The sequence below is a fragment of the Molothrus aeneus genome, chromosome 8, assembly GCF_037042795.1.
Source record: "Molothrus aeneus isolate 106 chromosome 8, BPBGC_Maene_1.0, whole genome shotgun sequence".
Lineage (NCBI taxonomy): Eukaryota > Metazoa > Chordata > Aves > Passeriformes > Icteridae > Molothrus > Molothrus aeneus.
This window is the reverse complement of record NC_089653.1, coordinates 10220056-10231692: the sequence shown is the minus strand read 5'-3', so window position 1 is coordinate 10231692 and position 11637 is coordinate 10220056. Positions and strand designations below refer to the sequence as shown.

General features: G+C 37.6%; 1 protein-coding gene across 1 annotated transcript in view; it reads right to left on the bottom strand.

Annotated features, from left to right (window-relative positions):
- Positions 1–1301: 1301 nt before the first annotated feature.
- The window catches only part of KAT6B (lysine acetyltransferase 6B), a 102873-nt gene continuing 92537 nt past the window's right edge, over positions 1302–11637 (bottom strand). The window contains exons 13-17 of the mRNA XM_066554304.1: positions 11151–11382; positions 9253–9412; positions 8385–8651; positions 6887–7184; positions 1302–5200 (exon numbers count right to left, since the gene is read on the bottom strand). Of these exons, the coding sequence (XP_066410401.1) occupies positions 2718–5200; positions 6887–7184; positions 8385–8651; positions 9253–9412; positions 11151–11382 (3440 nt within the window). The 3' untranslated portion in view covers positions 1302–2717. The remainder of the gene's footprint in view (positions 5201–6886; positions 7185–8384; positions 8652–9252; positions 9413–11150; positions 11383–11637) is intronic.

Below are 11637 nucleotides of genomic sequence, written 5' to 3'. Positions count from 1 at the left end.
TGATTTGCTTGTATGTTACTGGCTTCCAAACTTGAAACTGAAGAGCAGCAGATAAAGACCCAGATGCCTTTTTCACTCACTGTAAAAACACACAAATGAAAAATCACAAGACAAAGCTAAACACACCTGAAGGCTGCACATAACTGCATCAAGTTCCACTTTTCTTAAGCATAAAAAGGTGAGTTACTTTGTAAAGATGAAAACTAAGTTTAAGTACTATGAATACTCTCTGCCTTCAGTCAACAAATTTGACAATGTAAGGGCATGAACCAAGATCTTTCTTGTATGGTGCTCTCCTTATCAGGTGTTCTGAACTCCTAAAACACAAGTTATTCCAGATTACCATTTGATGAGCAATTTTAGCTCTCATTTAGATTCACTATTTTAGACTGCTGCTCCATTGTATTAAAACTCAACAGGTCATGTACATGAATCTGTAGTATCAATTTCTTGATTTCTTGTGGTACCACCACACAGTAATGGTTTTATTTAAAGAAATACACATCTCTTTGACTTTAAAATATATGAAATATTATTATTTAAATAATATAATAAATATATTATTTAAAGCTGTTTTATATACTGGAATGGGGACAGTTTTCAGTCAAGATGGTCACTCCTTTCACCTTAACTTGTAACCTTACTGCAGGACAGTGGCTACATTCACATGAGAAGCATTCTGAAAAATTGTTACAGGGACTTGTTCTGGTGTAGGTTCAAACATCCCACATTTGAATTTGTCCACTCAGGAGCTCACATAGAGACAGCCTTCTTGTCTTTAACAGACCTTCTATTGCTACATGAGAAGTGTTCATCTCTGTATGTTTGTGTGTACCCACATACATGCATATACACAGAACCCATACATTTAATGCAGAATTTGCATCATCTTGTTACCCAGCAACAATGACAAAGGAAGAGATTACAATTCTATCATTAAAATACAGTTCAAACACCATGTCTGTTACTATCATATATCCTTTTATATAGAGATATATATATTCACACCTTCTGTAGGAAAGAAGTTTCATACATTAAATATTGACAACCTTGTAAGGTATTAAATACATATTTATTCAATATTTTATTAAGATTATTAAAAAAAATAATCTTAGGTATTCTTTATTTTCACAGGGTGTATGCAATTATGATGAGTAACCTACACCTAAGCTCTGAACAGCCTAATCCAAACCCCACCAACTGTAATGGGCTTTAGATCAAGCACGTGAGAGCACTGTAACAAACACTGTTTCAGGAGGTAATTCCCATGCAACATCAAACTATGACAAGACACAAGAGGCTAAAAATGGCTCATCATAATTTATTTTATGTTAAAATGTACAGCTTGGGAGGGGGGGGTGTAGTTTTTTGCAGTTTTTATTTTTGTTGCTTGGGTGGGTCTTTTGTGGGTATTTTTTTTTAAGTGACTGACTAAAAAGATAACAGATAAATACAAGAGTGTCACTGGGTCCTATTTTTACATGTATCAAGCCTCTTCTGTTCGGCCCTTACAGTCACTCTGTACAGGTACAAAGGCTACAAAAAAGGAAGCAATATAAACAGACACAAATAACTTTTGCCTTTTTACATGCGATCTGTAAGCTTAGTTTGAGCTATTCACACGCTACTGCTCTATTTTTTCCCTTAAAAAATAACTCCAATATTTTATAAAGATAGAAAAATCTACAGATGGAATGAAAATGTAAAGTTAGAGGCATTTCCATAAAATAGCAACTTTACACCAAATTCACTACTTTTTTTTTAAATCCTGCCAAGTATTTGGACATATACGAAAATGTTTCAAAACTTGACAAATAAACACTGAGATGTTTCAATCAACAAAAAAACGTAAGTTTTTATAAAACAGAAAGCTGCCTGTTTTCCTACCCAGCCCCAAAGAAACTGGTCACAAAAATGGAAAAGAGTCTCAACTTTACACTAAACATACAGCAATAAAACCCTTTGAACTAACCAAAATGTGAATAGCTTTTGCAGCTTTTTTTTATTATTTTTACAAGTTTTATAATTAACAAAAATATAGTTCTGGTTTTTTTACCCCTCAAACTAGGGTAACCTAATCAAGGCAAAAAAATTAAGAAATGGCTTACTGTTAAGCACAACACTTGTACAGTACTACAAAATGCACTGTCACTAACAAAGACATTAGCGGCATGCAGAAGTGTCACCTTCAGAAACAAAATAATACAATAAAAGAACTGCTAAAAGGCATTTACATGTGGGGAAAGGAGAGAGAAAAAGCTCATGATCCAGTACTGTCTGATAGTTTTGGAGTCTATTTATCCACATTTTTAATGGGAGCAGGCACATAAAATGGCTCTGAACCATCAGCTGCTGTGTAATTGCAGTTCATAGAAAGAGTTCTTCCTTTCCAGAGAACTTCAAGCTCAGTGAAATAAACAAAAAATGGAAAACCACCTAATTCCCCCCAAAGAGAAGTTAAATTTCACAATGTTAAAAAAATAAACAAAAAACCCCAAAACAGAACAAAACAAAACCAAAGAAAAAAAATAAAAAAACCAACAAAGCATGAAATAAAGAAAAACTTGTATAAGGCTTTCTGCTGCATACAGCTTTTAAATGGTGCCAACAAATGTTTTTGCATTCACACCAATTGCTGGTTTTGAAATCGTACTCTCCAAAGGTATTTGTGCAGATCAATGCCATACGCCAGTTGGGTAGCGCGTCTCTGCCAGGGCCTACCTCCTCATGTAGGAGCCATTGAGAGACTGCTTGGACATGCCTGTGTTCATGTAGCCGTGGTGGCCCGGGGGAGTGTACATCATGTTACTGTGGGGTGCTGTCTGCATTGGCTGCTGTGCATATGGCTGAGTTCCCATCATTCCCATCTGCATCTGCATAGGGTACTGAGGGGTTTGATTCATATACCCATGATTACTGTGATACCCACTATTCATCATTGGCTGGGACATACTGTAACCATTCATAGCGTTAAGGGTGTTCATGTTCATGTTCACTGAATTGACATTATAAGCAGGGGCTGGCATCAAATTTACACTCATGTTCATGCCACGCTGCATCGTTAAGGTCCGTGCGGGCCCTTGCATGGCCACAGTCTGTGAAGCTCGCCCATAAATCTGGGGCTGATGGGCTGCGGCAGCAGGTGGCAGAGGTGTGGATTTGGTTCTTACAGAGACATGACCTTTGCTGGCCATCTGAGTCTGCAGTCTTTGGGTGTGGGATATTCCAATATTCGATGAAGTCATATTACGCTGCAAAAGGGGAGGTGGCAAATTCATAGGAGGAGGAGTAAGGTTGGGGGGAGGGGTCATGGTAGCCTGTGCTTGGGGTCCTCCAGGAACAGCATGTGGAGACTGAGAAAGCTGAACAAGCCCCGAGTTACTTAAGGGGGCAGACAAAGAGGCACTGTTTGCATAGGAAGTTACAGCAGCTGAATGGCTGTAAGGCAAAGAATGATCCATAAGCGTATTAGTTAACTGCTGCAGTTTAGCAAGGCTGAAGGTGGCAGATGGCTGTGAGTAATGCCCTGCTCCAAATTCACTCTGCCCCATTCTTTCATATAATCCAATGTTGGCATTGCTAGTCTCGGGGATTTCAGTCAACTGCATAGGTGGGGTGAAATTAGCAGCCATACTGCACTGGGATAACTGTTGGTTGCCACTTGGAGGCCTTTCAACAACACAGCCTTGGGGAGATTTTACATTACAAGTGGGAGGAGAATTGATGTTCGCTTGTTGCATCATACTGCAGCTTCCATTAATGTTAGATATCTGCTGGGTCACTGCACAGCTACTCTGTGTTAGGTTACTAGATGTAAGGCTGCTGTACGAGCAACTGTTTTGAGAAGAGTTGTTTCCACAGATACTGCTACCCATCGTAGAATCGTAACTGCTTGGGTTTTCATAGTTTTCTGTTGTGCTCTCAATACTTCCTAAGTCACTGAACCCACTATCCACAACTTGCTGTGAATGATCAGAAACTGAGGGAACATCCATCATTGGGCTGGTCTCCATGTTCTGCAGAGATGGCACAGAAATGGCACTTTGATCTGGGCTGATCTGAGCATAGCTGTTCTCTAAAGGAGCAACATTTGGACTATTAACAGAACGAACTGACTGGCTGGGATGAGAGTGCACAGATGAAACTGGGCTGCTGTGGTCAGACTGCTGACAGTCATCCAGTGTGGTCATCTGGGGACTTTGGTCATTGTGGGCATAGTTCTGCAAACTTCTACAGGCCTCTTGAGTCTCTGCACAGTCCTGAAATGTATCTTCATGTTCACTTGTTTCCTGGGTTAGGGACTGTACTGCCTGAACAGTCTCTGAGTCAATCTCCATGGTCTCAGTAGTTTCTCCCTTGAAATCGGAATGTAGTTCTTCGCCAGCTTTTTGGTCCTGGTTGTTGTCTGCATGATCATCATCAGATTCAGGCACTGGGTCTGAATCTGTACCAAGTTCTTTCTGGTCACTTGCACACTCATCAGCTGCAAGGTCAACACCACAATCCATTAACTCCTGATTTGAATTACCAGTTTGAACATTTACGTCTAAAAAAGATTGCTGAGTTTCCAGCATTTCTTTGAAAGCCTCACCAGGCAATTCCTCTTTCTCCACTTCTGTTGAACCCATGTGACTATCATCTTCATCATCTGCATCATGATCTTCATTGTGAGAAGGTTCTTCATCCTCCTCCTCCTCTTCCTCCTGATCATCCAAATGCACAGACTCCTCTTTCTGCACAAAAACTTCTTCTGCTTTGTCTTTTTCTTGATCTTTTGAATTGCTTCCCTCTTCCTCTATGCTCCTTTCTTCTTCCCCAGCTTTCATAGTATCATTTTCTTGTTTTTCAAAGGGTTCACTGGGTGGGTGCAGAGGTTCAGGTTCTACTTCTTTTGCCTCATCATCTGGTGGTGGCAGTGCTTCAGCAGGTTCTTTAACAGCTTCCTCTGTAACAGCAGGAACTGAACAGGGCTTGTCTTCAGCTACTTCCTTTTGTTCTTCCACCTGCACCTGATAGTCAGGCTCCATGGGAGTCTCAGGTGGAGTGTACAAATTAAGCTTAAAGCCAGGTTTTCTTTCTTTGCTTTGCCTCCATTTAGATGGACCACGTTTAACTCCTTTGGGCCAACCCTGCTTAGTCTTTAAAGGTTCAAGATTGTCTTTAGTGCTTTCTTCCAACACAGCTACATCCTCTGTATTATCTTTGGGAGGTAATAGAGACAAAAAAAACAAGTCTTAGCTTGCAGACTAATCAATATTTTCCAATATAAACCTGAAAATAATTTATAAACTCAAAATGTATTAAGAAAGTATTAAACAAGAGTTATAAACAGGTCTCAACACAGTAGGACAATGTAGTATCTACAGCTCAAACAAACTACACAGGTATGTTATGGTCTGGTGGCCTTTTAACAGATACTATCAGAACCACCTTTTATACATTAGAAAAATCCCAGAGATTTAAATGACATGACATGTAAACTAAAGCAAATACTGTCCAAATATTTGATTTTCTACCTTTGGTTTTAGAATAGAAGTATGCCTTCACTTTATATACACATTGATCTAACACACATTTCTCTTTTTTGACAGTAATGACATGAAAGTCTTGAGTTTCCTCTTTGACCATTCTGGAGGACAAACCATAAAAATATATATAATCATCCTTTAATACCAATGCTGATAAAAGGTGGTTCAATCTAGTACTTTCTCATGGGCAACATCTCATGACATGGTTCACAAGAGATGATAGAATGCAAAAGATAATTAAAATTACACACAGAGTGCCTCAGAACACTAAACTAATCCATTGACAAGAAAAAAAAAAACCCAACACATTCACCTCTTTGCTTTCTCCCCAGATACCACTTACACGGACTCCAGAAAAAAGGAAAATTATCAAGATATAAGATACTGCACTTGGGATTGTAATGGCTTCAGTGATACTTCTATATTGTGATGATGTGTTCCATAGGCAAACTAAAAAAAACCAGTCTACTTAAAACCGTGCAAACCTGACCACTGGGACAGAGCTGGAACTTGCTACTATTAGTTTAAGCAGTTCCTCTTGAGAAGCTGGAAAAAGTGGTAATATTCTAATGTACCACATCACACAAGAGCTGTTTGAAATAGAAATCAGCCCATGATCCCTAACTGAGAATCGCAAGGATGGAACTTCCCATGCAATTACACAAATACTGAAGTAGTAGCTACTGGCTTAGAGAAAATACACAGACCTGAGAGTCCAGTCATTCATTCTGTAATTAAAACTGATAAGCATAATTTGAGGGCCAGGAGGTCAAGGGAGGAGAGTACATTCAGAATAGCTCATTAGTAGTTTCACTATCCATCCATTAACTTTTCTGACAGGAAATATCCTTGAAATCAAACTAGAAAAGCAGCTTTGAAAGGACACATCATCTTTTGCCTCATCATCAGTTAAATTTGTCTCTTTCATAGGGAAATAAAACAGGATCCTGGTGCTGAGGATATATTAAGCCACAGAAGCACCAAACATTTTGCTGAATTACCAACGATACTGAATAGAAAAATATTTGTGTAAATCAAATGTTACTTTTTGCTTGTATCCTTTACCACTGACACAAAAACCATATTGGACAATATTCCAGTGATACCCTTTGCACTGTTGAGTGAAATGCCCTGCTGTAGGGACATAGAAGCTGTTTTTGACAATATGACAAGAACTTCAATGCCTCAGACTGAATAAGATTTGTTTCCTGAATACAAAGAGCAAATTATTATAGTAATAACAACAGCTAAATACATCTCATTAAAAATTTCCAGATGCATGACAAAAATAAACACTTCTTTTGAAGGCAACCCAACAAAATTATTTTTGTGAAGATGTGAGAACATTTTAGGTTTACCTGTACAATTTTCATCACGCCTGTAACAATGAATATCTTTCTCCTCCTTGTTCTGCTCTTCTTCCTGTTTCTGCTGCCCAGGTTGATACTCAAAAGCTTTTCTAATCACAGGCTTCAAGTCATCATCTTCTCCATCCATCTCACAGGTGGGTTCCAGCTGCGGCATGGGACGTTCTTCATCTGAGTTATCAAATGGCTCATTCAACACCTCGGTTGTTTCAGAAATTGTCTCTGTTGTAACACTGCTGTTTATCCTTCTGCGCTTACGGCCCCTTTTCTTTTTCAGTATGAAAGGTCTCTGAAAAATAATTCCATAAATCAAACTCTTCCTACATTCCTGTTCATTAACTGATTCTTGACATGAATTTTTGTAGAGCAAGTTTATAATAATCCATTTACTCCTTCAAAAAAACACCTTACGTGGCATCAAATTCAAATGTAGACAGAATCTAAAAGTAAAATGTCTAAACAGTCTAAGCAGTTAAAATAGGTATGTATACAAACCTTTCCATAAGTAAAAATGAAGACTAGAATTTTCTTTATATTGTGGTATCTTTTACCGTCTTCCGTCAAATAATATTCATAGCACTGTTACATAAATTGCACTCACACATTTTTCCTCTGTAGATTTATAATTCCACAACAACCTTCACAAGTACCAAAGCTTATTCTTCTACCTTTTGGGTTTCTGCTATTTTTAGAAATAAGAATGTACACAGAAAAACAGATAACATCGAAGAAGTGCACCTCAAGCATTTAGTTGGCTGCTATAAAAAAAAAACTGTTCAAGATTTTGTTTTCCTATTATTATACATACTCAGAGATTTATGGTTACATAAAGTAAGCTCACAAAGTATAACCAAAGGGACAATCCAACTTCCTAATTCTCAGCAGAGACACCTAAATATAAAGGCTAAGGTGAGTGCTTTAAAATTTTGGGATTTTCTTAAGTTTGCTAATTTAAGCAACTCAAACAGTTGATTTTTTTTAAGGAAATTAAAAAATTAGTGCAAACATGGCAGTAACCAGAATTTAATGTTTAAATTAGAAGAATATGGGTAAAAAACCCCCTTCTGTTTAAACAACATTTCTTTTGAAAAACAGTATTCCCCTTTTAGGAGTTCCTATATTAAAAAAACCAAAAAAAGACAAACTCCACAAGCCGGACTCCATCGTAATACAAAAAAAGAAAGAACCATTAAGATATTGAACCAATACCAATGCCAAACACCAGAGGGCAATCTCTAGTTTAAAAATTAACAGAAAATTCTGATTTTTTTATGTCACTAGTATTTTATAGTTCTGTGAAAAATCCAAAAGATAAAAACTGGATGGAGTGCAGAAAAGAGAAGAAAGGAGTAATTAATTGTCCAAATAACACATAAAGATTAAAAAAGTCTTATAAATGTTTGCAAAAAACCAGGTTGTTACTTGGACGGTAAGGATTTAATTGAAATCAGAGACAAACGGCTTTGAATGAAGCTCTAAGGTAACACACCTTTCTCTTCATGGCCAGTGACTGGGGCTTGGTCAGCTGGGGAGGCGAACTCTGCTGATTCTCATCCCCGCCATCCTCCTCACTGCTCTCCTTAGATTGTTCTGTGCACTGCCCTCGCTCCCCCACCACGGCCACACTTTCTGGAGATCGCAAATATTTATTTTTAGATTGTACTTTTGCAGGTGATTGCCTACTATTAGTTCTTGTGGAGAATATTTCTTGCTCTTCCTTTTCCCAGCAGCTAGCTTGTTCCATAAGACGCTCAGCCTGAAGGGTTGAGGTTAAAATAACAGGTCACTGAAACAGCATTTACTTAGCCATATCCTTTACATGCAGCTAAATAGTTAAAATAAGTCAACCCTGATTAGCACTGCTGGCTAACCTAGCAACAACATTTCAGCTGAATCATCTAGTTGCTCCTCTACAACACTTAATAGATAACAAACCAAAGAAGATTGCATTTCATGGGATATTTAGCACTATTAATGATGCAGCGAATTGATTTAAGTCCTTTAGCACTACATTACATGCCCACTGACTGGATCACTTTGAGCAAGTTGAGAACACAAAGAATCAATTCAAAGTGCAGCCCCTGAGCTCTGGACCAAATTTGATCTGATTACATGCTCTTTGACTACCTCAAGAGTGATAAATACAGCTCCATGACAAGTGATTCACATTTTAAGTTTTCATATGCATCCCCCCAAAGTTACCATGTGTTGCTGTGCAGCTTCCAAAAATTCTGCATTGCAATAGCAATATGTAATGGTCAAAGCTAAATCTGCTCTATTTAAGACAGTCTAATGTTGAATATTCAGAGTGATGAAAGCCAAAGGAAGAGAAATTCAGAAGCTATCTCTGATATTACCTCCTTTTCTGCTTCCCTCTCTTCTTCAGAAACTGCAGCATTAGGAACTAACAAAGGAGTCCATCTCAAGCTTTCGGGATCTACTTCATTGATTCGTGGATTCGCTTTCAGTTTCTCCATATGACTTGAAATCAGCTTTTCCCTTCTAATAATTACAAATCTACAATCAAATAAACAGTAATTTAATTTAGAAAAGGATCACCTGGAACAGCCTTTCTATAGTTGACATCCTTTTGCAAAACAACCTGTGAAAAAATACAGGTTAATGAAAGGATCCAACAAACTACAAATACCAGCTTACAGACAGTGATAACATCCTTACACTACTGACTGTTTACTGAGAGGAAGTGAAGGAACAAAAGTTTATGAAGTGAAAGTTCAGTATTAACCATCACTAGGGCAACAGAGAGCAAAGTAAAGGTTTTATAGTTGACTACCCTAAACCTAATTCAAGAGGTTTAGTGTTGGCACTTCAATCACTGCCAGAACAATTTCTAATTTTAATATTACATACAAACATAGATAGAAAACTCTGTGGATCATCAAGTCAAGAGTGAGAAAGTCAATGTTACAGCTGAAGACGTAAGTTAACGGGACAAGAAAGCAAGTCAGAAGGCACAGGTTTACTAAGGAAGCATACAAATATACTTTAGTCCTGTACTAATGAAGTACAACATGACCTTCCAATTACTATGAAGTGGCATATCAAAAGTAGGTAAAGACTAATAAAATAGCACAGTATGCTAATATATCTATGTACATAACCCACCAAACTCCCCTGTTACAAAGAACTACACAATTCCAAACAACAAGGATTAGCAAGCATTTCAAGTGCTTTAAAAATCAGGTTGGTGAAGTAACAACATTCTCTCAGTGAAAAACAAAGTTTAAAAAAAGAAATCAGATCCAGAACCCTTTTCCAGAATATGGAAAAACTTCTACTTCACTACATGTACAAAAAACTTCCCTTGAAATAGATTTGTCCTCAGGTTGTCCATAACATTCCAGAAGAGGTTTAAGGCAATGCCAGCACTCCTCTTACTACTCTCACACACCATCTTGTAAACTAATCTCCTTTTTGAAGACTTGCATTCTTACTGGTTCAAAAATTACTAGTTTTGAATACTAGTGCTGCGACACATAAAAATTACTGAGGCTGAATTTTTTCCAATTTTAACTTTATTGTTTTGGCAAGCCAGTGTTTGTAAGGCAGTTTTGCTTAATTATAAAGTTTCTATGATTGGAATATCCAGTAAGAATTAAGATCATCTTCAGAAACACAAATACCATTGAAAGCCATTTAAGACATTTTATGGAAAGAAAAAGACCAAACAAGAACAACAACCCAGAAAAGTTCTAAAATACCCATCAAGAGCATGAAGAAAAGATATTCACAAAACAGGAACTCACCTTCTCAGTGCACTGACCTTCAACATTGATCATAACATTAAACAGAAACTTGTATTACCAGTACCTTGAGCAGGAGCACTTCCTGTAGAGTTGATCTGATCAGCAATGATTGAAAGAGCAAGTGTGGAAAGAGAGACTGCCACCCACAAACACCATTTTTTCTCTTACCGGTATTCAAGCAAAATATTTGCACAGCAAGAGCTGGGAACACTTAGGGAAGATTATACTGAATGAAACAAAACTTTCTTAACAGAAAGTGTTTTGAGCTGGCCACATACTTCTAGTAACCATTAACATGAAGGAGCATCCAAAGAATCCCCAGGAAGAAAAGCTCTGTATGTAAAACCCATCCGCACTGACTTCTACAGTAAGACAGTTATCACTCATTTTAAAGGCAAACTTTTACACAGACATTTTTCACACCAACTGTTGTGTAAGTAGAGAATGTTTTGTCTCAGTTTTTAGAGTTTTTTTCAAGATTCACTGACCTATCTTCTCTTTTATCTATCATGCTATGTTGCTGCAGGGTTGTGGCAATATCGTGTGGACACATTCCAGTAGCTCGGCTCATCCCTTTGATGCTGATTTGTTTTTCATGGTGGCAGTTCAGGTATTCCAATATGACACTTTTCCAATAAGCCAAGTAGGAGAGACGACCCAGATCAGACAATGGCTTTTCAGGGGATCCTGCTTGACCCTCTCTTCTAGAAAGTAAATAACCTAGAATAAAAAGAAACAGGATACCTTATGGAGATAACAAAAGCAAGGAATTTTAATTAGCCCATAAGAAAGTTGGAATTAATACAAAAGATCATCAGCATGACTGATTGAACTACTTGAATGTCTTGTAATTAAATAAATGCTCTCTATAAAAGAGATGAGTTTTCATCATTAAAGTGACATAGGAAAGATCAAATTCTTGTGAGTGACTCAGATCTTCTGTTATGAGAATCAAACATGAACCAAAGCCCCCTT